The sequence below is a fragment of the Poromitra crassiceps genome, assembly GCF_964638095.1.
Source record: "Poromitra crassiceps genome assembly, chromosome: 5".
Lineage (NCBI taxonomy): Eukaryota > Metazoa > Chordata > Actinopteri > Beryciformes > Melamphaidae > Poromitra > Poromitra crassiceps.
This window is the reverse complement of record NC_139642.1, coordinates 13,922,448-13,946,327: the sequence shown is the minus strand read 5'-3', so window position 1 is coordinate 13,946,327 and position 23,880 is coordinate 13,922,448. Positions and strand designations below refer to the sequence as shown.

General features: G+C 43.8%; 1 protein-coding gene across 6 annotated transcripts in view; it reads left to right on the top strand.

The window, feature by feature from the left end:
• Nucleotides 1–23,880, top strand: part of LOC310777506 (uncharacterized protein) — a 62,899-nt gene that overhangs the window by 18,146 nt on the left and 20,873 nt on the right. For 4 of the 6 annotated variants that reach the window (XM_083637855.1, XM_083637854.1, XM_083637856.1 and 1 more), the window contains exons 9-15: nt 3,148–3,408; nt 4,630–4,764; nt 5,664–5,768; nt 6,068–6,177; nt 6,407–6,547; nt 13,208–13,284; nt 13,605–13,753. In XM_083637855.1, the coding sequence (XP_083493981.1) occupies nt 3,148–3,408; nt 4,630–4,764; nt 5,664–5,768; nt 6,068–6,177; nt 6,407–6,547; nt 13,208–13,284; nt 13,605–13,753 (978 nt within the window). The remainder of the gene's footprint in view (nt 1–3,147; nt 3,409–4,629; nt 4,765–5,663; nt 5,769–6,067; nt 6,178–6,406; nt 6,548–13,207; nt 13,285–13,604; nt 13,754–23,880) is intronic. The other 2 variants (XM_083637853.1, XM_083637857.1) reach the window with 2 other exon arrangements.

The window sequence follows — 23,880 nt, the reverse complement described above, 5'->3', positions numbered from 1 at the left end:
CTCTAGCCCAGCTGTTGTTCCGCTGGGTGGGCTGTCGAGCGGGGTTGGGCTGCAGGGTCGCTCTGCGGAGCAGTTGTTCTTTGAGTTGTTGTACTGACTCGGACAGTTCTTTCACCATGTTGCCTTGTTCTGCCAAAGCCGTCTTCCACGCTGGCTCTTCTTGTATCGGGCTTTCCGCTGCCATTCTCACTACGGGGACAGCTCTCCCCTCTTCGCTGTTCATGGTCCAGCCCTCTACTGTCTCTCTTTCAAACGCCAGCTCTAGCGCTATTTCTAATGTCTTTGGCCGTTGCAGCATTACTTGCTCTCGTAGCCCTCGCGGCGCGATAGCCTGGACGAAGTAGTTTCGGGCTAGCTCGTCCAGTGCTTCTGGCGGCAGCCGGCTGTATACACGCCGGCTGAGGATCTCAATGTCTGTGGCTAGCGCCCGCAGCGACTCCCCTGGTCGTCTACGCCTGTTACACAGTTCTGCGACCATAATGCCTTCTTCTTTGCATCGTCCGAAACGCCTCCTCAGGGCCGCCATTACCACGTCTAAGTCTTTGGTGTCTGCCATTGCTGCTACACATGTTATAGCTTCACCCTCGAGTGACATTACCAGATGACTGGCTCTCTCTCCCCTCGACCAGCCATTCATTTCCGCTGCTACGTTGAACATTGTGCAATATGGCTCCCATTCGCCTTTACCGTTGAATTTTGGCGGGGTGATTTCCTTTCTTCCTCGCCGCCCGCCGTCCTTCGTCTCCTCGACCCGTGTCTCGTCTTTGTCTCCGGTTCTCCGGCTAGCTTCACCGGGCCGTGGCACAGCCTCCATTGCTACAGCGGTGTTGTCAACCCGCTCGATCTTCACTCTCACCGGCCTCGGCTCTTCCGCTCTCTCCGCCGCCTCGTTAGCCCGCCTGCTAGCCTCTTTGAGCCGCGGGGTAGCTTCCGTGGCTACGGGGATATCGCCGTTTAGTTCGGATTTTATCATCACAAACCCCAGGCTTGCTGCTGCTATCCCCGCCTGGATCTCTGTGGTAGCGGCCGCGTCTACCCCGTCTTCTTTCTCCTCGGGTGCTTGGTAGTCCGCCCCGGCTCTTTCTCTTCCCGCCTCCCGCTTGAGTCTTTGCTTCTCTCTCTTCAGGAACTTGTTAACCATTTTTTCCGATTCTGGAGGTAATTCACCGTTTTAAACTTCTGACGCCAATGTAGCGTTCCTGATATTTCATGAGGCAGAGGCTTCTTGCTGGTACAGGTTCTTTATTCACAGTTATTCATATTCACAACTCTCCGCTGTTGTCATGCTCATAGATAGCAGCTTCCCCCTAGGCAGTGCGCGGAGACTGCCTGCACATGCTCAGTCTCCGTCCGGAAGTGGTCCCACAGCATAGTGCTCCCCAACATAACACTCCCCCACACAGTTCCTATCTGTAGTGGAGACACTACCATTGCTCACCACTATGTGTGTACTGCTGATTCGCTACAATACAGTTTGTACAAGCACCAAGTAGGAACAACACATGCAGAACTAATGTTTTCAGATGCTAAACAAAATACATTTTACATACAGTTTACATTTGTATGTGATCTTTTTTATTTTCTATAACCCATATGATGTGAGAAGCACCTGGCCCCCTGACATTTTCACATTATTTAATCTGGCCCCCATTCAAAAAAGTTTGGACACCCCTGAAAATCTCTTCAAATGGGGGTGCGTTGCTCTGATGTAGACTAAATTAGGGGTCCGCTATGTGCTACCTTATAGCTATCAGCTAAAACATTTGCACTAACAACTTGCATGAAAGATATCTACATAGACACATAATAAACGTATTTAAAGTGATAATACGGAAGATTTCAGTTTTCTTGTCTCTGACACACCTGTGGCCATGAGCAGTAATTGCAGATGAGATCCACACAGTGGCGCATTATGTGACGTGAAGGGTTTTTTCTTCTTCTTCTTAATATATTCAAGTAGGCCAGTGGGGGCGGTAATGCAACACTTAGACGCCAACCGCGCACACATCTCAAAAGAAGAAGAAGTCTGCGGTAGTAGACAGAGCTATATATCAGAATCAGAATCAGAATCAGAATCAGAAAGACTTTAATCCCCGAGGGGAAATTGGGACAAGTTACATTTGCTCGCACTCAGGCATGAAATATCCACATAACACAACATAGCATAACACAGTATCACACAGTATCTCCCTAACCGTAAAAACAGTCAATACAATAAAATGCAATAAAATGCCATAAAATAAAATGCCATAAAATAAAATGCCATAAAATAAAATAAAATAAAATAAAATAAAATAAAATAAAATAAAATAAAATAAAATAAAATAAAATAAAATAGGGTCAATGGGATAGTAAAAGTAAGAATTGTAGAATAGCATTCAATAAGTAGTTACAGTTACAATATATGTACAGTACATGTCAAATTGCAGTTAGTGCTAATAATAGAAGAGTTGCGACATCTCATTCACTCCAATGGACCAGTTTTTGGATTAAGCAGCACTGTCGAGTTGCAGCAGAATGGACAATTTGTGATGTATTTTTGAAAGGGTAAAGATGTTTAAACAATCAAATCGTATATTATCAGCTTTATTTTATGCATTATTATAACGCAGAATGAGCCGTTCCCCCGCTACGCGAGTCACGCATTTTGGACTTCCGTTGGCCCACTCTCTCTTCTATATTACTCTGGTAGGACGTTGACAGTGTTGCCAGATTGGGTCGTTTCCCTTGTGCCGTTTTGTGTGCATTCTGGCAGTCTGTGGACGGGAAACCATCACCTGCATCTGGCAACACTGGTAGTCAAACGTGTTCCTACTCCGCCTACCCCCTCGCTGCTGGACAATTGTGCTGGGTGAGGCGAAACACGTCAATAACTGTGCGCCGCACGCTTGTGATATCTTTGTTCTTATTAGTTTGGGGGGCGGGGAAAGTGTCACCACAGACACAAGTTCATAAATGTTGCAATACAGAGAGATGCAAGGGCTTTCATCAATGGTCCATAGGCTCAATTACCATTGTGTTGGTAATTGACTACTACTATTGACCACTACTAATTGTTTAATTACAGTATGTGCCATTGTTACAGCACATCTCATTTCATTAATCCATGTTAATCCATGTTAATCCATGTTAATCCATGTCCTCCAGATGGTCCCAGGAACACCTCAGTGTTGGTGAGTCCCTCTGGTGAGACAGTGGAGGGCAGTTCAGTGACTCTGAGCTGCAGCAGTGATGCCAACCCAGCAGCTACCTACACCTGGTACAAGAAGAATGACGCCTCTCCAAAAGCATCAGGACAGACCTTCACCATCACTGACATCACACCTGAAGACAGTGGAGGATATTACTGTGAGGCCCAAAACAGCAGAGGGCGCCATAACTCCACCTTACAGCTGACTGTTGTGAGAGGTAAGGTCGTCCATTCACCTACCTCAGGGGTGCCCACACTTTTTCAGCTTGGGAGCTACTTTTAAAATGATCAAGTCAAAGTGATCTACCAAACATATTTATTTATATATATATATACTGAGTATACAGTGGAAAACAGTGGAACAGTGGAAAAACAGTGGAAAAACAGTGGAAACAGTGGAAAAACATTTAATTTTTTTTTTTTTTTTTTTTTTTTTTGCCCTCAATGGCATGCGATCGACCACACTACCTTCGCGATCGACCGGTCGATCGCGATCGACGTATTGGGCACCCCTGACCTACCTAATACACGCGCGTGCGCGTGCGCGTGCATCTGGCAACACTGGTAGTCAAACTTGTTCCTACTCCGCCTGCCCCCTCCCTGCCGGACAATTCTGCTGGGTGAGACGAAACACGCCAAGAATGCTTGTGATATCTTTGTTTTTTTAGTTTGGGGTTATAGACACTTTAGACACAAGCTCATAAATGATGCAATACAGAGAGATGCAAGGGCTTTCATCAATGAGTCATAGGCTCAATCACCATTGTGTTAACTCACTTGATGATATAAAGTGACTTTACAGACATTTATTTATATGAAAATCTTCCGTATTATCGATTTAAGTTTGAGTGTTTTAACTACAAAGCATGCAATGCTATCACAAAAATAATAAGTAAAGAAATTACCTCAGAATTAGCTTTTTCTTTCTAAAATTGGCTGTGAAACTGTTACAACTGACCCATGTTCCAACTATATTACCCGGTATCTCCTATTTGTCAAAACGTGTAGCCACACCCTGCCAGTAAAAAGGACCTGCCTCTATGGGACTCTGCTTTTAATTGAAGTTGTATGGTATTTAAATTAGGTATTATGCATACATTAGATTGGCCCTTCCCCACATGCAAATGAACCTCCCAGTCCATCATTGACAGTCTTGTCTTACATCTTAGTATATCTGCCATTATTGTTGATTAGCTTCAGGCTGTTCAATCTAACCAGATCATCTGCATTCAAATGACATCTGTTTCCTTCCTGGTTTGATTTGACGTTCTTCTGGCACGCCGCGTTTCAACTTCTAACTCATTACGTGACATAGTAACTGATATAATATTACTGAAATCCTATTGGTAATGTGTTATATTACTGTGTTCCCTGTCATTAACCTGGACTTCCACGACAATTTACAGTGTTCCTTACTGACAAAAATCCCACTTTCCCAGCAGCTAGCACCAAAGCCACTCCCACTCCCAAAGCCACTCCCACTCCCAGCCCCCTGGTTTGTGTTCATGGAGGACAGCTGCTGGCTGGTGTCTGTATCTGTCCTGATGAATGGACTGGAGAGACGTGCTCAGCAGGTAGGGATGTGTGTGTGTGTGTGTGTGTGTGTGGGGGGGGTATTATCCATAATAGCATTGGTGCATTCTGACCAAAACAGGGTTTGTCCGTCCTGTACCTTTTAATGTTCTGATATTTAATTCAATGTAGAACCATATGAAGATACAGAGTTCTAATAAGAACCCTTAAAGGAACACTCCGCCGATTTTCAACCAGCTTTGTATCATTACAACATCAGCAGTACATCAGAAAACTGTAAACAGTTTGTAAGTCATTCATTTAGTTTGACAGTTATTGTTGAGAGTTGATTTGAGTTCAGTTGTGGACCAGTGATGACATTCATGCACATATAATGTCATCACTGGTCCACAACTTAACTCAAATCCACTCTCAATAACTGTCAAACTAATTAATAACTGCCAAACTGTTTACAGTTTTCTGATGTACTGCTGATGTTGTAATGATATAAAGCTGGTTGAAAGTGTTCCTGACTTAATAGATGGTTAGCTAGAACCTTTGGACCTCCTGTATTAGGAATCGTTCCATAAAATTCACCACATTGCAAAGGCTTTATTTAATTAAAATCTGATGAAAGCAAAAATAAAATGTTCTCATAAAATCATGTTTCTACACAAACACGCCAGCGTGACACCAGATTAATTTTGATGGTTTGGTAGAGGATATAGAACCTACGGTTCATATATAGAACCCTAATGAACCATGTGTGAGTGTGCGTGCATTGCAATAATAACAATTACGGTAATAACATGAATTGTTATGTAATAAGATTGTCCTGCTCTTCAAGAATATGACTTTAAGATATAAAAAATGTAGAAAAGTTTGTTTACATTTGAAGGACCCTAAAAAAGTTGCATAGTATACCTTTAATCGTTTAATTAAACATGGCTTTTCCTCTTAGAAAATTTCTGCCAAGCGAAAAAAATCGGCATATTCAACTTCCCCCGCACCCTTAGCGGCTCGTTTGGATATGCTGAGGATGTTTGTCCTAAAGAGACAAATAGTGGTAAGTTGATCTCAACCAAGACACTGTAGATACCTACCATCCATCTATAGGCCTACAGTTAGATCTACCATCTATTCACCCATCTATCTATCCATCCATCCACTCATCCATTCATTCACCTATTCATCTACCTATAATCTAGCTATCCATTCACTGACCCAATGTGTCAATCTATCCACCCATCCATAGTTTTGCTTTTCAGTTCTTCTGAAATGATGAATAGAATATGAGGTTCTCTCTCCCATGTTGATGATTAAAGGGTATTTCTTTGTGTCCAACACGTCACCTTTCCTGTCTAGCTGGCACCCCGCGGGCCTCAGCAAGATGTACAAACCAGAGAGGATTGCAAAGTTTTGAGGAGCTACAAGTTCTCCAGTGTGACCTGACGCTCAGTGACATACAAGAAGATGTGAGAACACATGATGCTCTCCTCCCTTAAACCCTCATCTACTGGCAAAAACAAGTGATCAAATGCCAAAACAGACAAAACTGTACTTCAAGTGATCGCACTCCATTGGCACATTTCTTTTTCATGTGTTTTAAGATTTTTTTAAAGATTAAGTATGAGAATAAATCACTTGTTAGGAAGGGTCATTTTTGCACATCTCTAAATAAAACAAATATCCTTCATCTCTCAGCTTACCAGCCAAGCCGATTTAGAGAAGTTGGCGGCCAGCACTCAAATCCTGACCTCCAGACCTGATAAACTGATTGCTGAAGACGTCATCACTGCAGTTGAGATCGCCAACACACTTCTGCTGTCTCCTAAAGCCACCGAGGTATGAAACGCCTCTTCCACCTGCACATTATGAGAGGTTCAAGAGTGGCTAACCTAGTCTCTTAAAACAGACTGTCTCATCTACATCCGGCGAATGCAGCTATACAGTCTGTACGTTACACCCCCAGAACATGCACAAGGAAGTTGGGAAAAAAACCTTCAGACAGGAAGGAAGTTCGACGGAATCTGACCAATCATGACACGTGTGTCCACGAAAAATGCGGCATATTGGATTCTGATTGGACTAATGAGCGGAAGACCCGCCTTTCTGCAATTCTGATTGGACTAATGAGCGGAAAACCTGCCTTTCTACTTCCCATTCCGGTTGGTGCATGATTCTCCCCTACGAAGTACAGAAGCGGAAGCCAACTCGTCTGTTCTAAGAGACTAGGGCTAACCTCTTGTTTTTTTTGTTTACCTTCACTATTTAGGGGTCCAAGCACCGTGGACATCCCCAGACCAATTCGCAATGCAAGTGCATCTGCAGAGCAAATAGAAAACGAGCTTGCAGATTCGTCAGGTTCCCAGACTACCATGGGGATTATTTTTCTGTGCTAAAAGTATGTGCACCTCAGAAACCATGAGCCCCAGAGCAACCACATTTGGCAGGTGGGTTCCCCCCACTACTCAGGAAAGGCCCTAACCCCATGCCGACCAGATGGTGGCGCTATTCCAACTTATAATGTGATGTCATATCTGGCGACTTCTAGCAATTTTCTGAGCAGCCGATTATGTTTTCCTTGGAAAAGATTGTCCAATCATCACAAAACTCGCTGAACATGTTCAGATATCAGTGATCATGTGTGCAAAACTGTTAGATTGAATATTAGTAGGGGCACCGCAAATGCCAAAAAATATACTGTATATATTTGGGATTGAGTCATGTCCTCAAAAGCACAAACACATGCAGGCTCAGCACCATAGCTCCTGCATCACATCTCTAAAGCACAAACACATGCAGGTCCATGGGCCAGACCAGATATCGGTACCATATGGGTGGGCAAAAATTTACCTATACTAAATTGTTTATAGGGTCAATATAAGTAAATTAATATATGATAGCCTTTCCAGAGGAGTAGCTTTTCATATTTATTGGACATTTTCTTATTTTCCCCTATTTAGTCCATGGGCCAAACACAAAAATTTCACATATCGGTACCACTCAAGTGGACAAATTCTAATCATGATTTTTGAACAGGTATATATCCATAGATGATATTTTAGTATGATAGCCTTTGCAGAATGGCAGCTTTGTCACAGTTATCAGCTCATGAAGTTAGCCAACCCTTACAATAAATTTGATTCTAGGTGCTGATGCATATCCTATTTTCGGCTCAGGACCTTTAAACATGTTCTATGAGAACATGTTTGACAACATTTTAAAGGGTAGCTTCTTAGCTTTCATTTAAGCTCAGTTATGAGTCTGTCTGACAAATAAAGAGCTCACATGGGCTCTTCAAAGTGTCAGTGACATTCATTTTTCCACAGTTTTCGCCTAAATTATAGTCTTTATTTCAGCACTGTGTTAGGAACATCAGAGACACAAACAACAAACATTGGAATACTCATATAGGACTATAAGGATTCAGAAAAGGTATAATGAACCCATACTATCCCATCGTGAGGGGTGAATTTGACCCTTTGAATTTGGTAGAAGAATGCCTTCTCGAGGGAAATGGGCCAGAACCCAAAATGTAAGATATCGGTACCATCCGGGTGGAGAAATTCTACTTGTGATTTTTTTTAATTCCTATTCATCCCTAGATTATGTTTTTATATGATAGACATTGATGACCATGGTAGCTTATTAGTGCTTAACCACCCCTCTTAAATTATGGACTTATGGGAATTATGGGAAATCATCTTTCTTTCATTATATCCTCTCCCTGGGGTGTCTGGACTACTGACTGTTAATATTACATGTCTAGATATAGGCATGCTATCCTATGATACTATACATACCATACCATACTATACTATACTAGACAGATATATATGCTATACTTAATTGTCTACTAAATTGGCACATTTCCCAGTCAAAAAGAGGGTAAATTGGCACGCTTTTCAGTCAGAAATTGGTTTATTTGTGTTACGGTATATTTACAGCTACATTCAAAATGTTTCCAGTCTTTCAACACAATATTATGACAATCTACCCTTCCTGAGTCCATGTCATCCATGAGGGCAACACCATCATCGTCATTCACATCTGAGTCTGTCAGCTGTGCAGCAAGCTCTTCTTCACTGTGTTGGTTGGCACATGTTTGTAGTTTGCACAGGTTTGTGCATTTTAGACCGTTATTGAGACATGACTCTGGTGGTTTGCACGACCTCACACACTTGCAGGAGAGCAACTGCAAGACGGCACCTGGTGTGGGGAACCGTGCATCCACTGGATTTCAAGCTGCCCCTCATCATCTGTGGTCCACCTATGGTCCTTAAAGTACACTCCATTGTTGATATCATGGGAAACTCCTTTGTGAATCCACTCAGTCCAGACCAATATGAGTTTGTCAGCTTGTCAACTGCAACTGTTGCCCCGCCAGATGTAGCCAACCTGCATGATTCCAGCCACAACATCCAGCAGTGGAGGAAACTGCTCTACAGCGCTGCCAGCAAAGTCAGTCTGATCAAATTCTTGTTTGAGGAATGGAAAGGACCCAAACACAGATAGATTCAAGATTCAAGATTGTTATTGTCACTCCGTAGTAGGCTACAAGTATCATGTGTGAAATTCTTGTGCTGTGGACTCCGTTTACAACATAGTACAAATATAACAGGGCATATGAGTGCAAAAACAACAAGAGACACAACAAGCAATAAGGCAGTATAGTGATAAGACAAGTCAGAGACAGTGGCATATTCACTGCACATAGGTGCACATGTCATGTGCATACTTTAGACGTGCTTAAACATTTTAAATTTGATGTATTTGACGTACAGGTGCAAATAGCATATACCTAATTAAACATACAATATGTATGTATGTTAAGGAGTCTCGTGGCCTGTGGGAAACTACAAGACAAGGCCTTATATGTTACCTGTGAAGTAGTCTGCTTCAAAATCAACAAGAACCAATGGGAGGAGGTAACACAGCTCAAATCCTCTCAGGAAGAAGCTGACACCTGCATGCTAATGCATGCTCTCCATGTAGCAGAGTCTGGCTTCAAGGCAGTGATCATCATGGCAGACACAGATGTCGTGCTACTGACTCTGGGTTGGAGCAAGGACATCCCATGCCCAATGTACCAAAAATGTGGAACACAGAACAAGACAATGTTCCTGGACATCACCAAACTATGCAAATCATGCGGCAATAGTATTGCTGGTGCCTTGATTGTCATGCACACGTTCACTGGCTGCAACACTGTCAGCGCATTTGCAGGACACGGAAAAGTGGGCACCCTGAACAGACAGGACATATCAAGAAGCCTTCCTTGAGCTCGGCCGTGCTTGAGATGTCTCTAATGAGCTCTTCAAGAAGCTGCTGGAAATCATGTGCCACATGTATATGTACCCTCTACACAGATTACAGATGTCAACCTCCTCCGATACCAACTTATGCAGCCAGCTTCCACCATTTGAGGATTGGCTATTAATGCATTCCATTCATGCAAACGATCAGACTGCAATCTGTAGACGGTCTCTTCAAACCCAGCCATCTGTACCAAGCCCCAAGGACCATGGGTGGACCACAGACGATGAGGGGCAGCTTGAAATCCAGTGGATGTGTGGTTCCCCAGCACCAGACCGTTTTGCAGTTGCTCTCCTGCAAGTGTGCGAGGATGTGCAAACCACCAGAGTGCACAGGTCTCAATAATGGTCTGAAGTGCACAAACCTGTGCAAACTACAAAAATGTGCCAACCAGCACACTCAGATGTGAATGACGATGATGGTGTTGCCCTCGTGGGTGGCATGGTGTCTCAGGAAGGGTAGATTGTCCTAATATTGTCCTGAAAGACTGGAAACATTTTGAATGTACAGTACAGTAGCTGTTCATATAATGTAACACAAATAAAACTATTTTTGACTGAGAAACGTGTCAATTTACTCTGTTTTTGACTGAGAAATGTGCCACTTTAGTAGACAAGCATAGTACAGTATATCTAGTATAGTATAGTATAGTATGTACAATATCATAGGATAGTTTGCCTATATCTATGTAATATTAACAATAGTCCAGACACACCCTAGGCAACGGATAATGAAAGAAAGGTGATTTCCAGGGAGGGCACTTTCCTGGTTTTGAACGACAGCAGTCCATAATTTAAGAGGGGATAAGCACTAATAAGCTACCAGTCATCATGGTCTATCATATAAAAACATAATCTAGGGATTTTAAAAAATCACACGTAAAATTTGCCCACCTGGCTGGTACAGATATGTTAAATTTAGGGCTCTGGCTCATTTCCCTTGAGAAGTCATTCTTCTACCTTAAGGGCCACATTCACCCCTCATGATGGGGTAGTATGGGTACATTATACCTTTTCTGAATCCTTATAGTCCTGTGAGTATTCCAGTGTTTGTTGTTTGTGTCTGTGATGTTCCTAGTTGCCACAGTGCTGAAATAAAGACTATAGTTTAGGCGAAAATTGTGGAAAAATGAATGTCACTGACACTTTGAAGAGCCTATGTGACCTCTTTATTTGTCAGACAGACTCACAACTGAGCTCAAATGAAAGCTAAGAAGGCCCTTTAAAATGTTGTCAAACATGTTCTCACAGAACATGAGTAAATGTACTGAAAATCTGCATAGAATAGGGTATGCATCAGCGCCTAGAATCCAATTTATTGTAAGGGCTGGCTAAATTCATGAGCTGATAACTGTCACAAAGCTACCATTCTGCAAAGGCTATCATACTAAAATATCATCTATGGATATATACCTGTTCAAAAATCATAATTAGAATTTGCCCACTTGAGTGAAATTTTGGGGTTTGGCCCATGGACTACAGCACCATAGCTCCTGCATCACATCTCTAGGTCGCTTAGTCCTTGGATGGCAGACCACTAGTGCTAGAGACTTACCCCGAGGGGAAGCATGGCAGCTATGAGCAGCTAATACAAGCTAACGCTAATGTGCTGGTGTTGCTATATTAGAATCTAATATAGCAACACCACCAACGTTATCTAATAATTAGATAACGTTAGCTTGCTAACTAATATGTAATATAGATAATCGATTTAACACCCAGAAGGTTTGCTAATAATGTTAGCGTCTTGTGTGGATAATGTAATAGTCGTAAAATATGCCTAACGTTACTTACTTCCGTTATGCTTATGGAACATTGTTTTGACTGCAGTGCATCAACTTAGCTCACATCAGCCCCAGGCATAGACTGTAGGATGGTGCGTCTATGTGCCGACAGCCCACAAGCAGAACCAGCTGAGCGAGGCGGCGTGCAGCGTGTCGGTGGACCAGCTAGAGCTCCTGCACGGCTCCAGCACGGTGGGCTCCAGCCCTAACCCCTAACCCTTGACCCTAACCCTTGACCCTAACCCCTAACCCTACCGGGCTGTCAGCACTGCGGGTGGTCGGCATAGCGAGCGGACCCTGACTGTAATAGGCCCTATAGCTGGCAGTTAGCTCCTGGCTCATGCTAACGTTAGTATCCACCACTTCTCCGCAGCCAATGCAAGCCAAAACATGACCAAACATGCCACAATAACATCTGCTAATTTGTCCAGAATCCTTCCCGGCCGTCTCGAGGCTGATCTGCCCGATAAATTGTCCAGGTTGTCGTTTTCAAGTGACTTTTATCAGCTAACGTTACAAAGCAACCAACACCTAGTATCATATTGTTTTTGTACACACTAGGCAGGGCACGTGCGAGTAAGGTGCACGCGCGCCAGCTCCAGCACATGCTGTCTGCAGTTACCCTTAACGACTGCTTGTCAGTAAGAGTTAGCTTTAAGACAATAGACCCTTCTCACCGGGGGCATTTTGTGTCGAAAAGGCAGAGTAAACACAGGTGCAAGCAAAACACTAACGAGGGTTTCAAACTTACTTGATTGGAATTTGGAAACCCTCATTAGTGTTTTGCTTGCACCTGTGTTTATTCTGCCTTTTCGACACAAAATGACCCCAAAGGGTCTATCATGTTGCGAGACCATGCTCCCTATAAGTGCACGTTCACACCATACGCCAAAGCCACGCAGTTTCAATTCAGCGTCCTTGTTAACAGGCGAGTCCGTTCACACCGGCGGCACACCACACTGACGCCTCGCCAAAGCCACGCTGATCTGATAGTTTCAGCTACTGTTCTATTTTCCAAGCGTGCTGCGCGCTGATCCCGAGCTGCCAGGCAGGCAGTCAATGCAAATTGTGAGGGGTGGGAGGGGCCTGTGAGGGGTGGGAGGGGCCAGAGCAGCAGCTCTGAGCCGCCCGCTGAGGAAAAGAGACTGGTGTGACCGATTTGGCGTCGGATCAGCTTGAGTCTGCTTCAAGCTTCAGTTCGGCTTTGGCGTCTGGTGTGTTCGGCCACTAAGGATAACACTTTCACAGCCTCAATTCTCAATTTCAGAGATCAATTGAGATCAAGTAACAGTTTTTTTTTTACTGATATTGGTTTGTAAATTAACTCAACTGTATTTTTATTATGGGAGTACAATGCTTTCTATGCTGTTCTCTATCCTCCTATGCTAATGTTTGTGTTACAGAGAATTAGGGTGGCAGCAATAGCTACAGTCAGCCAGTTGCTGGATTCCAGTGTACCGTCTGCGCCTGAACATCACAGGTACGGGTTGGGCTATAGGGTTTAAAGTGACGTTGAACTTCTGTAGTGTCTTGGGCTGCGTAGCTTTCTCCGTGATAAAACGTTATAGGGTTGTACAACAACCCAGGATTTACAATTGAGAACGAGGATTTGCTATCGTGTCTCCATGCACAAATTCTATTCCATGCACCACTTTAACTTTACGTCCCTTGCAGACATTTAGGGAATAATTCAAACATTACATGCTGTATATTTGTGGTAAAGAACACGCCATGTCTGGTTGCCTGTATGTGCACGTCTGTTATGTATGTCTTATGCATGTGTCCACTATCCCCGCCCAGCATCACAGAGACCCTGGAGCAGCTCTCTCTGATGCAAAGTGTGGATCTGAACACGTCTCAGTATCAGGTGGTCCAACCCAACCTGGTCATCCAGTCGGCCCAAATCCCTGCTGAAAGCACACAGGGAGTCCAGTTCACTTCACTCAAAGGTGAGGTACTGGTCCTATAGCCAATCACATCACACGTTAGTCTCTCTCAGAATGGAAAAGAACATGCTCCATCAATTTCCCTGTTTATATAGGTTGGTTTAGGTGTAAATACGTTACACCCAGGGGTGTAGTGGTAAATACAGAGGTGGGTAAACTATCCAAGGTGAGTAGTTTACCCACCTTGTCCCCCCTCATTGATTGATACAGGTGATCTGAAAATACTGTAGGCGAGTAAACTCTTTGCCTCATTTCAAAGAGGAGGGTAAACTATGTTGTGTTTGCCCTCCACTATGGACCCTTCTTGAACTAATCTTCTTAGCCTTATTTAATTCAATTCAATTCAATTCAATTTATTGTTGTCCACAATGTGGAAATGTGTATTTGGCTTCACAGGTTTGCTTGCACACATGAAAAGTACAGTACACAGACACAGTACACAGCACAGGAAATGATAGGGTACATAATACAACATAGAACAAGACAACAGGACAACAGCACATTACAGACAGCGATAACGGACATGGTTCTGATGTGGATGAGTCTGACGTTTATGAATTTAGCAGATTTATTGCGTTTGGTATGAAAGATTTTTTGTAGATGTTCTTGGTTGCTGCAGGAACTCTATAGCGTCTTCCCGAGGGCAGTTTTGTGAACTCATTAAAAAGGGGATGTACAGGGTCACACACAATTTGTCTGGCTTTTCGTGCCATGGGTGTTTTATAAATACATCCAAGTTGTTCTTGTTCTTTCCCAATAATTTTACTTGCCATGTTTGTAATTCGGCACAGTCTATTTCTGTTCTTAACTCCTAGATTCCCATACCATGTACACATGTCAAAGGTCAAAATACTTTCAATAAGGCTCCAGTAGACAGTCTCCAGAATAGCTTTGCTTATTTTGTATGAATCCAATTTCCTAATTAGATACGCTGCATTGCATTGGACTGCATTACAAAATAATAATAATAATAATACATAAAATCAACGGTAACCCTTTATTTTACAGGTACCCTAGTTACATATGAACTATTTGTAATTAGACATGAACACCAAATGTAATTAGCAGTAATTACCAATAGTTCTAAATTACGTTCATATGTAGTTACATTGTAACAGACCTGTAAAATGGAGTGAGTCTGTTCAACTGTAGTTCATATGTAGTTACATTGTAACAGACCTGTAAAATGGAGTGAGTCTGTTCAACTGTAGTTCATATGTAGTTACATTGTAACAGACCTGTAAAATGGAGTGAGTCTGTTCAACTGTAGTTCATATGTAGTTACATTGTAACAGACCTGTAAAGTGGAGTGAGTCTGTTCAACTGTAGTTCATATGTAGTTACATTGTAACAGACCTGTAAAATGGAGTGAGTCTGTTCAACTGTAGTTCATATGTAGTTACATTGTAACAGACCTGTAAAGTGGAGTGAGACCGTTCAACTGTAGTTCATATGTAGTTACATGGTACCGGACCTGTAAAGTGGAGTGAGACTGTTCAACTGTAGTTCATATGTAGTTACATGGTACCGGACCTGTAAAGTGGAGTGAGTCTGTTCAACTGTAGTTCAGTTACATGGTACCGGACCTGTAAAGTGGAGTGAGTCTTTTCAACTGTAGGTCATATGTAGTTACATGGTACTGTACCTGTAAAGTGGAGTGAGTCTTTTCAACTGTAGGTCATATGTAGTTACATGGTACCGGACCTGTAAAGAAGCTCCCGGCTGGGACAGAGATTGCTAAAACCCAGTGGTGGATTCGAACCACTGAACTTCTTATTGCAAAGCAGGCGGCTTTAACCACTCAGCCACGAGGGCTTTTCAAATTTCATGGTGGAGTTTAAGAGGATAACTATATGTCAGTCAGATGTAGTTGCTGTCACGTCATAGCTTTGTTATTATACACAGAGACTTGGGGGAAAATATTGATACTTTATTTAGTTGTAGGTATGATTTTGTCCAGAATTCCCATACAAAAATTCTAATAAAAGTATTGTAGGTATAGAGGTAACAGTGAAACTATAATCAAAAAAGCCATTATTCTACATTCTAATTGTTAGCTTATTGTAAATGAGTCATTTCCCCATCAATTTCCCAATTTCTCAATTTGTTAGGGACCCAGTCAAAGCCCCTCAAAGAGCCCTTTGGTCACCAGACCCCCGGATCATCTCTCCCCAAAGTCTATACCACCCCCCCCCCCCAGTCTATAAATCCCCTAATCCGCATAAGGGGGGAACTCCCCCCTATTTGCTAAATAAATTGTATGCACTGTGCTCTAGAAACATTTAGTTATATTTAAAGATTTTAAATAAAAAAAGTACATTCTAATAATTTTCTGAATTGTGGTGTGGTGTAAATAGTCCCATGAGCCATTTACAGCTCATTGGGGGGGGGGGGGGGGGGGGTGGCACAGTCACACTGCAGAAATGCATTCATATTAATCAATATTGCCTGTCTTTCAAGCTACAACTAACAAAGTATCAACATATGCTTATAATAACAAAGCTAGGAAGTGACAACTACATCTGACTGACATACAGTTATCCTCCCAAACTCCACTAAGAAAGTTGGAAAGCCCGCATGGCTGAGTGGTTAAAGCCGCCTGCTTTGCAATCTGAAGTTCAGTGGTTCGAATCCACCACTGGCTTTTAGCAATCTCTGTCCCAGGCCAGAGCTTCTTTACAGGTCCGGTGCCATGTAACTACATATGAACTACAGTTAAATAGACTCACTCCACTTTACAGGTCCGGTACCATGTAACTACATATGAACTACAGTTGAATAGACTCACTCCACTTTACAGGTCCGTTACAATGTAACTACATATGAACTACAGTTGAATAGACTCACTCAACTTTACAGGTCCGGTACCATGTAACTACATATGAACTACAGTTGAATAGACTCACTCCACTTTACAGGTCCGTTACAATGTAACTACATATGAACTACAGTTAAATAGACTCACTCCACTTTACAGGTCCGGTACCATGTAACTACATATGAACTACAGTTGAATAGACTCACTCCACTTTACAGGTCCGTTACAATGTAACTACATATGAACTACAGTTAAATAGACTCACTCAACTTTACAGGTCCGGTACCATGTAACTACATATGAACTACAGTTGAATAGACTCACTCCACTTTACAGGTCCGTTACAATGTAACTACATATGAACTACTGTTAAATAGACTCACTCCACTTTACAGGTCCGGTACCATGTAACTACATATGAACTACAGTTGAATAGACTCACTCCACTTTACAGGTCCGTTACAATGTAACTACATATGAACTACAGTTGAATAGACTCACTCAACTTTACAGGTCTGTTACCATGTAACTACATATGAACTACAGTTAAATAGACTCACTCCACTTTACAGGTCCGGTAGCATGTAACTACATATGAACTACAGTTGAATAGACTCACTCCACTTTACAGGTCTGTTACCATGTAACTACATATGAACTACAGTTGAATAGACTCACTCCATTTTACAGGTCCGTTACAATGTAACTACATATGAACTACAGTTGAACAGACTCACTCCATTTTACAGGTCTGTTACAATGTAACTACATATGAACATCATTTATAATTATTGGTAATTACTGTGTAATTACATTTGGTGTTCATGTGTAATTACAAATAGTTAATATGTACATGTAACTAGGGTACCTGTAAAATAAAGGGTTACCAAATCAACAAATGCAACCTATTCCTTTTGAAACTCTTAGCTGTATGTGATGCACAGTTAGTTTAACTGTACTGTTGACAAAATGTACTATTGTAAGTTGCTTTGGACAAAAGCATCTGCTAAATGACGTAATGTAATGTAATGTAATGTAATGTAATGTAATACATAGTCGAATCTGATTGGACAAGTCGACTGACCGAGGAATCTTTTTTTCTCTCTCATGATCCATAATCTCATTTGTGAGATTGACTTCCATTTTTTCCACACCAGACAAAAGAGCTGAAACACTCAAAATAAACTTGGCATAAGAATAATGACTTGTGTTTGTTGTTCACCCTGAAGCTTTCTGGTTACAGGATGTGCCTAGACTTGAATTTTTCTTTAATAAGAGAGTTTTTGATATACTGTAGCTCAATGTATTAGTAATGCCTGGGAAAGAAGAAAAAACATGCTGTTTGTATAGGTTTGTAACGAATATGTTCTATTTTTCTATATGACACAGTGTGTCATATAGTAGTAGTAGTAGTAGTAGTAGTAGTAGTGTGTAATTTTGTTTGCTATCTTGCATTCTGAAATATGGAAACTGAAGTTCTGTAAACCACAGTTTTGTATCTGTTTTTGTCGTGTCTCATAAGCCCGTACGGGCTGGGCACCATTGGTGTGTGACACGTAAATAAAGAAATGAATCAATGACTCTCATGATCCTTCAACCATTCCTATAGTAACAGCTAGGGCATTCACGACTACTGCATTTCAATAGTCATCGACTAGGCTACTCCCAAAATGTAGTCGACTATTCATGGGAGATATATTGAATTTTTTCCACCCAATAAAAATGATAAATTGTCATCAAAAAGGTCTCAAAACAGAACAGCCAGGGTTAACTCATATAGGCGGGGCCAACCTGGAGGTATTGTTGAAATAGGCCGCAGATGAAGCACTATGCGGCCTAAATGTTACGGCTTAGCTCATGAGTCACCAAGGCCGCGGAGCCAATCTGTCCGTTGCGCCATAGGCATTCAGCAGAATGGACATTGCAGCCAAAAAAGCAGAAGTATGGAACTCACAAATATAAGGTCTTAAGTCATGTGAAATGATTGGTTATAATTAACAAACTAAGCAATGCATAAGGATTTGTAATTGACATGAATAATAATCTCTATCTGTCATAAATCATATCATATCATGTATCATCTAAATCATACGTTTAATCTTTGAGAATGAAATGTATCAGGGTAATCAAGAAATGTGTTGATGGGATCAGTACATGTTACAATCAATGAGCCATTATTACAATCAGTGGTGATAATGATCATTATTAATGATAAGCTGTTGTTGATGATTGAGCCAGTATTAATTGTCAATTATCGAGAGATGAATTGACTAGGTGTGATTGACATGAGTATTGAAACCAAGGTATTAAAAGGTTAAAGATGTTAGTGCTATGTGAAATGTACATTAAGCAGAGTGAATAGAAATCATTTAGTCTTGGGATCTTGTGATGACTATTACACAAGAGACACCAGTCATGTGACTTCTGAGCGAATACGGGAATTTCCATTAATTGCGAAATCAAGACAGAGCGATAACCATATATGGACAGAAGCGAGGTGGAGCGATGGTGAATGGCCAGCATTTGAACAGGCCTCTCTGTACATGGGTCACACAAACATTATAAAAGTAATTGGCTCAAATACATCGGGGCCAGTCTGCATCGAAGAGGATCCCACACAGAAGAGGATCTTACTCTGGACCCAACTAAGGAGTAGACTTGTGAGCCGCACATCGGGAGGTGCGCGAGGATCTATCTCAGTGACCCACGGGCAGAGCTACAAAAGAGACTGGACATTTCCCCACACTGAGGTAGTGTATTGGACTTTGCCTGTACCTTCCAGGCTCATCACCACAGCGAGAAGAGGAGACTGAGCCTATATCGAGAGGACGCACAGGATGGATTTATAGTGATGTTTGTGGATCGCACAGGATGGATTTATAGTGATGTTTGTGGATTGCACAGGATGGATTTAAAGTGATGTCTGTGGATTAATAGGTTGCTTGAGAGGAGGAGGCAGAAGTGAGCTCAGCGGACCTAGGAATGACCATGCACCGAGGCTCTCTGGCACTTCCCCATTCGACACTGGACGCGGGCGTTCAGTGAGTCACAGGCTGGAGGAGAAAGGGCCCACTGGCTCATGCTGAAACTCAGTAGGCCACATCAATCAATCCTCTTTTTATCCATCACCACTCCGAAAGGACGCAGCACCTCCGTGCTCAGCCATACCGCTCAACGTTGACGGTGAAGAGGAAGTTTCTTGACGAAGAAACAACTTCAGTCTATCCCCACCATAGCAAATTGGATAAGTACTTCCCAATTAGTGAAGAAGCTCATTAGCAGCCATAATATGTAATTGTATTATCATGAAATTGTATTATTAATCAATGCTAATGCTGCACCTTGCTAAACTCTATAAATAAAACAAATCAATTGGATTTAAAGTTTAGGAGTGGACAATGATTTATGTGTTATTCCCCTTGATGGTAATCATATGGTTAAAAGGTGCGTGTGACACACTAATGGTTACTGGTTGAAATAGCAGCGCCCATACGACTTAAACAGCCGTTAAACATTACCTAGTCGATAACAAGTGCAAGATTCAGAGGAACAAGCTGCCATAAAAACAGACTTGACCAGTTTTAGCGCCCGTCTCCAGGCTGGTCGGACAAGACCGCTAAAGCTGGTGGTAGCGGGGTGAGAAGTCTGGAACACCAACCGGCAGTTAGAGCTAGGCGAATTGTTCCCACCTAACTGCTTAATCAAAGTGCAGAAGCTAGTTGGAGTTATACACAACTGAGCTGCACTTTCTAACCCTTATAACGGAGAGCAGTTTCTACCAATTAGTGATCAGTCTTCACTGGATTGAGAACAATTGGCAGAGAATCACGACATGGCGCCCGAACAGGGACCCTAGCGGACAAGCGGGGCCCCAACTGAGAAGGATTCCAGCGGAAAAGAGCCGCTGAACTGCGGGGAAGCAACCCACAGAAAGGCGCGCGGAACGGGAGCAACCAGTCCGAGTGCCAACAGCCGGCGCCCTGAGAGTGAATCAGAGCGGCCGGTGCCGCAAAACTGCAACGCAGTAAGCGGGAAAAAAGGAGTGGTAGCCTACGGGGAGCCCCAGCGGGGAGGGCCCCGAGGCCTGACACTGAACAGCCAACCTGACAGGTTAAACCTGACAGGTTAAATTTTAGCCTAGAACTCATCCGTGATTCAGAAGCGCTATGAGCGGGACTGAGTGACAGGCGACTCGAGACGACAAAGACAGAAGAGGAGATGGAAGGGACTCCATCTCCCCTGACCCTGAGGGGGGGGGAAGAACTCCCCCCCTCAGAACCTGGAGCAATGAGCGAAGCCGGGGGGATGGGGAGAGCACCCTCACCCCCGGCCCAGGTGACCAGAGATGATGAAGATGCCAGGACAAAGGAGGACGAGTTGCAGCCCCCAGCTCAGATGCAAGGGGGGAGAGAGGAAAAGCAGAACAGCCCAGAAGAAGAGCCGCTATGGGAGCAGCAAGACGACACGGGAGAGGTGGGAGTACACCCGCCACCCCCACGCCTGCTGCTAACACATACGGCATCACAGACGGTAGATGGGGAAGAAGAAAAGATGTTCACTCTGCACGTCCGTGGGAGAAAACGGTTTGCGTGGCTGAGGGAATGCAACGATGGCTTGGAGAAAATGGCGGATATCCGAATGCAGAACCAGGCGCCCCTCTCCAAGCCACGAAGAGCGGCCCCAAGCTCCGCACCTACAGGCCCAGCTAAAACCCCCGTGGAGAAACCTCACAGCAACCCTCTTCAATTCCTCTCCATGAAAGAGTACAAGAAACTGTCCGTTGAACAGAGAGAGGTCCTCAGGCTGGCCAGAGAGCACGCCAAGGGCTGGAAGAAGTGACGACATCAAAGGCACGGGTCACTCTGGACCAAACCTGCTGGGAGAGGGAGACAATATCATCACCTTTGAGGAGAGAGTTCCCCCCCGGCAAGCACCAGAGCAGAGGTGTCAATGACCCGTGAAAGCCTCAGCGAAATAGGACACCTAAAGAAAAGAAGTCCCAAAGAAATCTCCCAAAGTGCCTTAAAAGACTTTGGAATAATAAACACAGAATAAATAAGAATAATCAAGAAGAAACAAAATAAACCCAGACAGTCATTTCTCTCCAGGCTGTGAAAATAAATTGTGTGCATTTGACGGAGAAAGGGGAAGTGACACCAGCAGCGCTGCAGAGCATTGGGAAAGCTAGGAAGAGGAAGTGAAACTCCAGCCTGGCTGACTACAACATCGGAGCGAGATCCACTTTGGGCCGCCAACGAAGCAGAGGTGCCCTCAACACAGAGATGTGAGTACAAGTACCATGCTCTATTCATCGCACACCCTGCGGCTGCTAAACGAGGATATGGTCAGCCATCCCCTCAGACTACCGCCAAGCAGGGAGGCCCGCTGCTTCTGACCAGATCAGCTTCCTCTCCTTCGCCCGAGACACTGTAAGCGCCAACAGCCCACCGGTGGCAGCGGTGAGCCCCTGCCCTAAAGACGCCTCCCTGTTTCCTATATGATGGCAACGAAGACGCAGGAGTGGTGGCCTTCTGGAATTACACTCTAACCACTGTGGAAAGAAAATACCCCCTGGCAGAGAAAGAGCTGGCGGTCCTAACCAGATACTGGCTTGCGATAAAGATCAAGCGCAAGGCCAGAAGATCAAGGTCATCACAGAGAGCCAGGTGCACCGGTTCCTGACCAAGGGTACGCTTGCTGGCACCAAAGCCACAAACACCCGTTGGGGACATTGGGAGAACATCTTCCTGGATCCGGAGTTGGATGACCTGGGCCCGGCCCTGCCTACTCAAAAGAAATCACCAAAGACAGAACACAAGGAGGGGGAGATGCCATATGATTATGTTCTGTACACGGATGGATCGAGGAAAGGACCAGATGAAATGGCCACTTGGGGCTTCATACTGAAGACTAGTGAAGGCCAGGAACAAAGGCAACTGGGCAAAGGCAAAGGTATGACCCACGACAGCGCACAGGCGGGAGAAGTGAGAGCGCTGCTGGAGGGCCTGCTGGAGCTGGAAAAGTGCAAAGATCAATTGGCAGACAATAACGAAATAGATGATCCAAGGTTTGATCTCTTCCCTGCAGGGAAATATGGCAAAGAAAAATGACAGTGACTTTCTTTACAAAAGAGGAAGTGCGGGAGCCAGGCCAGGGCCTGAAGAGGAATGAAATGAGGTAAAAATAGACATTGCTGTTAATCTGAAACACACTCCACGGCAGGAAAATATCACCCAAGCCAGTTTCATAAAAAGCACCCAGATAATTCTGGGTCATCTGCAACTCAAGAAACTCATAAGTCCTGAACAAGACTCATCTAATGGAGCTGACACTAAAAGCAGCTGCATTGTAAACTGAATGGATTTGAAGGAGCCCAGGGAAACTGGCGCACTTCAAAAACGAAGTAGGCCGCTTCGTCCAAGAGAGAAGAGAGTCTTTGTCTGCATCGAGAAGTGGGACAAGGCACCCAGCAAAGCCGGGTGGTCCAAGAGGGTCCGTCGAGGGGGTGTGGCTGGTGGTGGGCCGCAGAGAACCCACGCCCAGCCATGCAGTCATCCGCCCCACACGGAACAGGAAATGGAGAATCAACGCTGGATGGCCTAGAATTAGAAACGTCGAGTAGAGGGGGTGCTGGAGCCGGAGGGTCTTGATTAAAAGCCATTGCGCCGACAGGCCCTCTATCTCCAAAGAGACCCTTTTACAGACGTCGAGCCGGGAGGCCGAGAAAGAGGAAGAGACTGAGAAAGGATGGCATCCAGGAAGTGAACGATTTCGAGGAACGAAAAATGAGTGTGTTGACTCAAACCATTTCCAAACTAGAGGGAGAACCAGTAACCTATGGCTAGTAACGCACCTAGCCTCCCACCCTATACAGACTAGCCACTGTGTATGGGGTGGTTGTCATGTGGGAAAACACCTCAGGACTGTGGGCCCAACAGGACTGATGAAATGAGTCTGCTAAAAAATAATTCCTGTCAGAGAAGAGAGAAGTTGTGAAACACCTCCAACATCCAGCGTATGGCGATCCAGAAGGCTGGATGCGCTACAGACTGGGTGCGGAGGAGAGATGATGATGAAATGACCGCAGAGATGCTGGACTAAAGGTAGTTCCAGCTATTCTGCACCATCACGGTGCAGAGTCAGGGACCCTAACTCACAAAAGGGTCCACTACCAAACGATCAGGTACTTCCAGCAGGATGGCTGGGAAGTACAACCAGAGACTCTGTTTGTTGCAAGGGACTGCAACAGCTTATAGTCAAACCAAGCCTACTGAACAGGTGTGCTGAATCTGGGCAGAGAAGCCTGGATGGC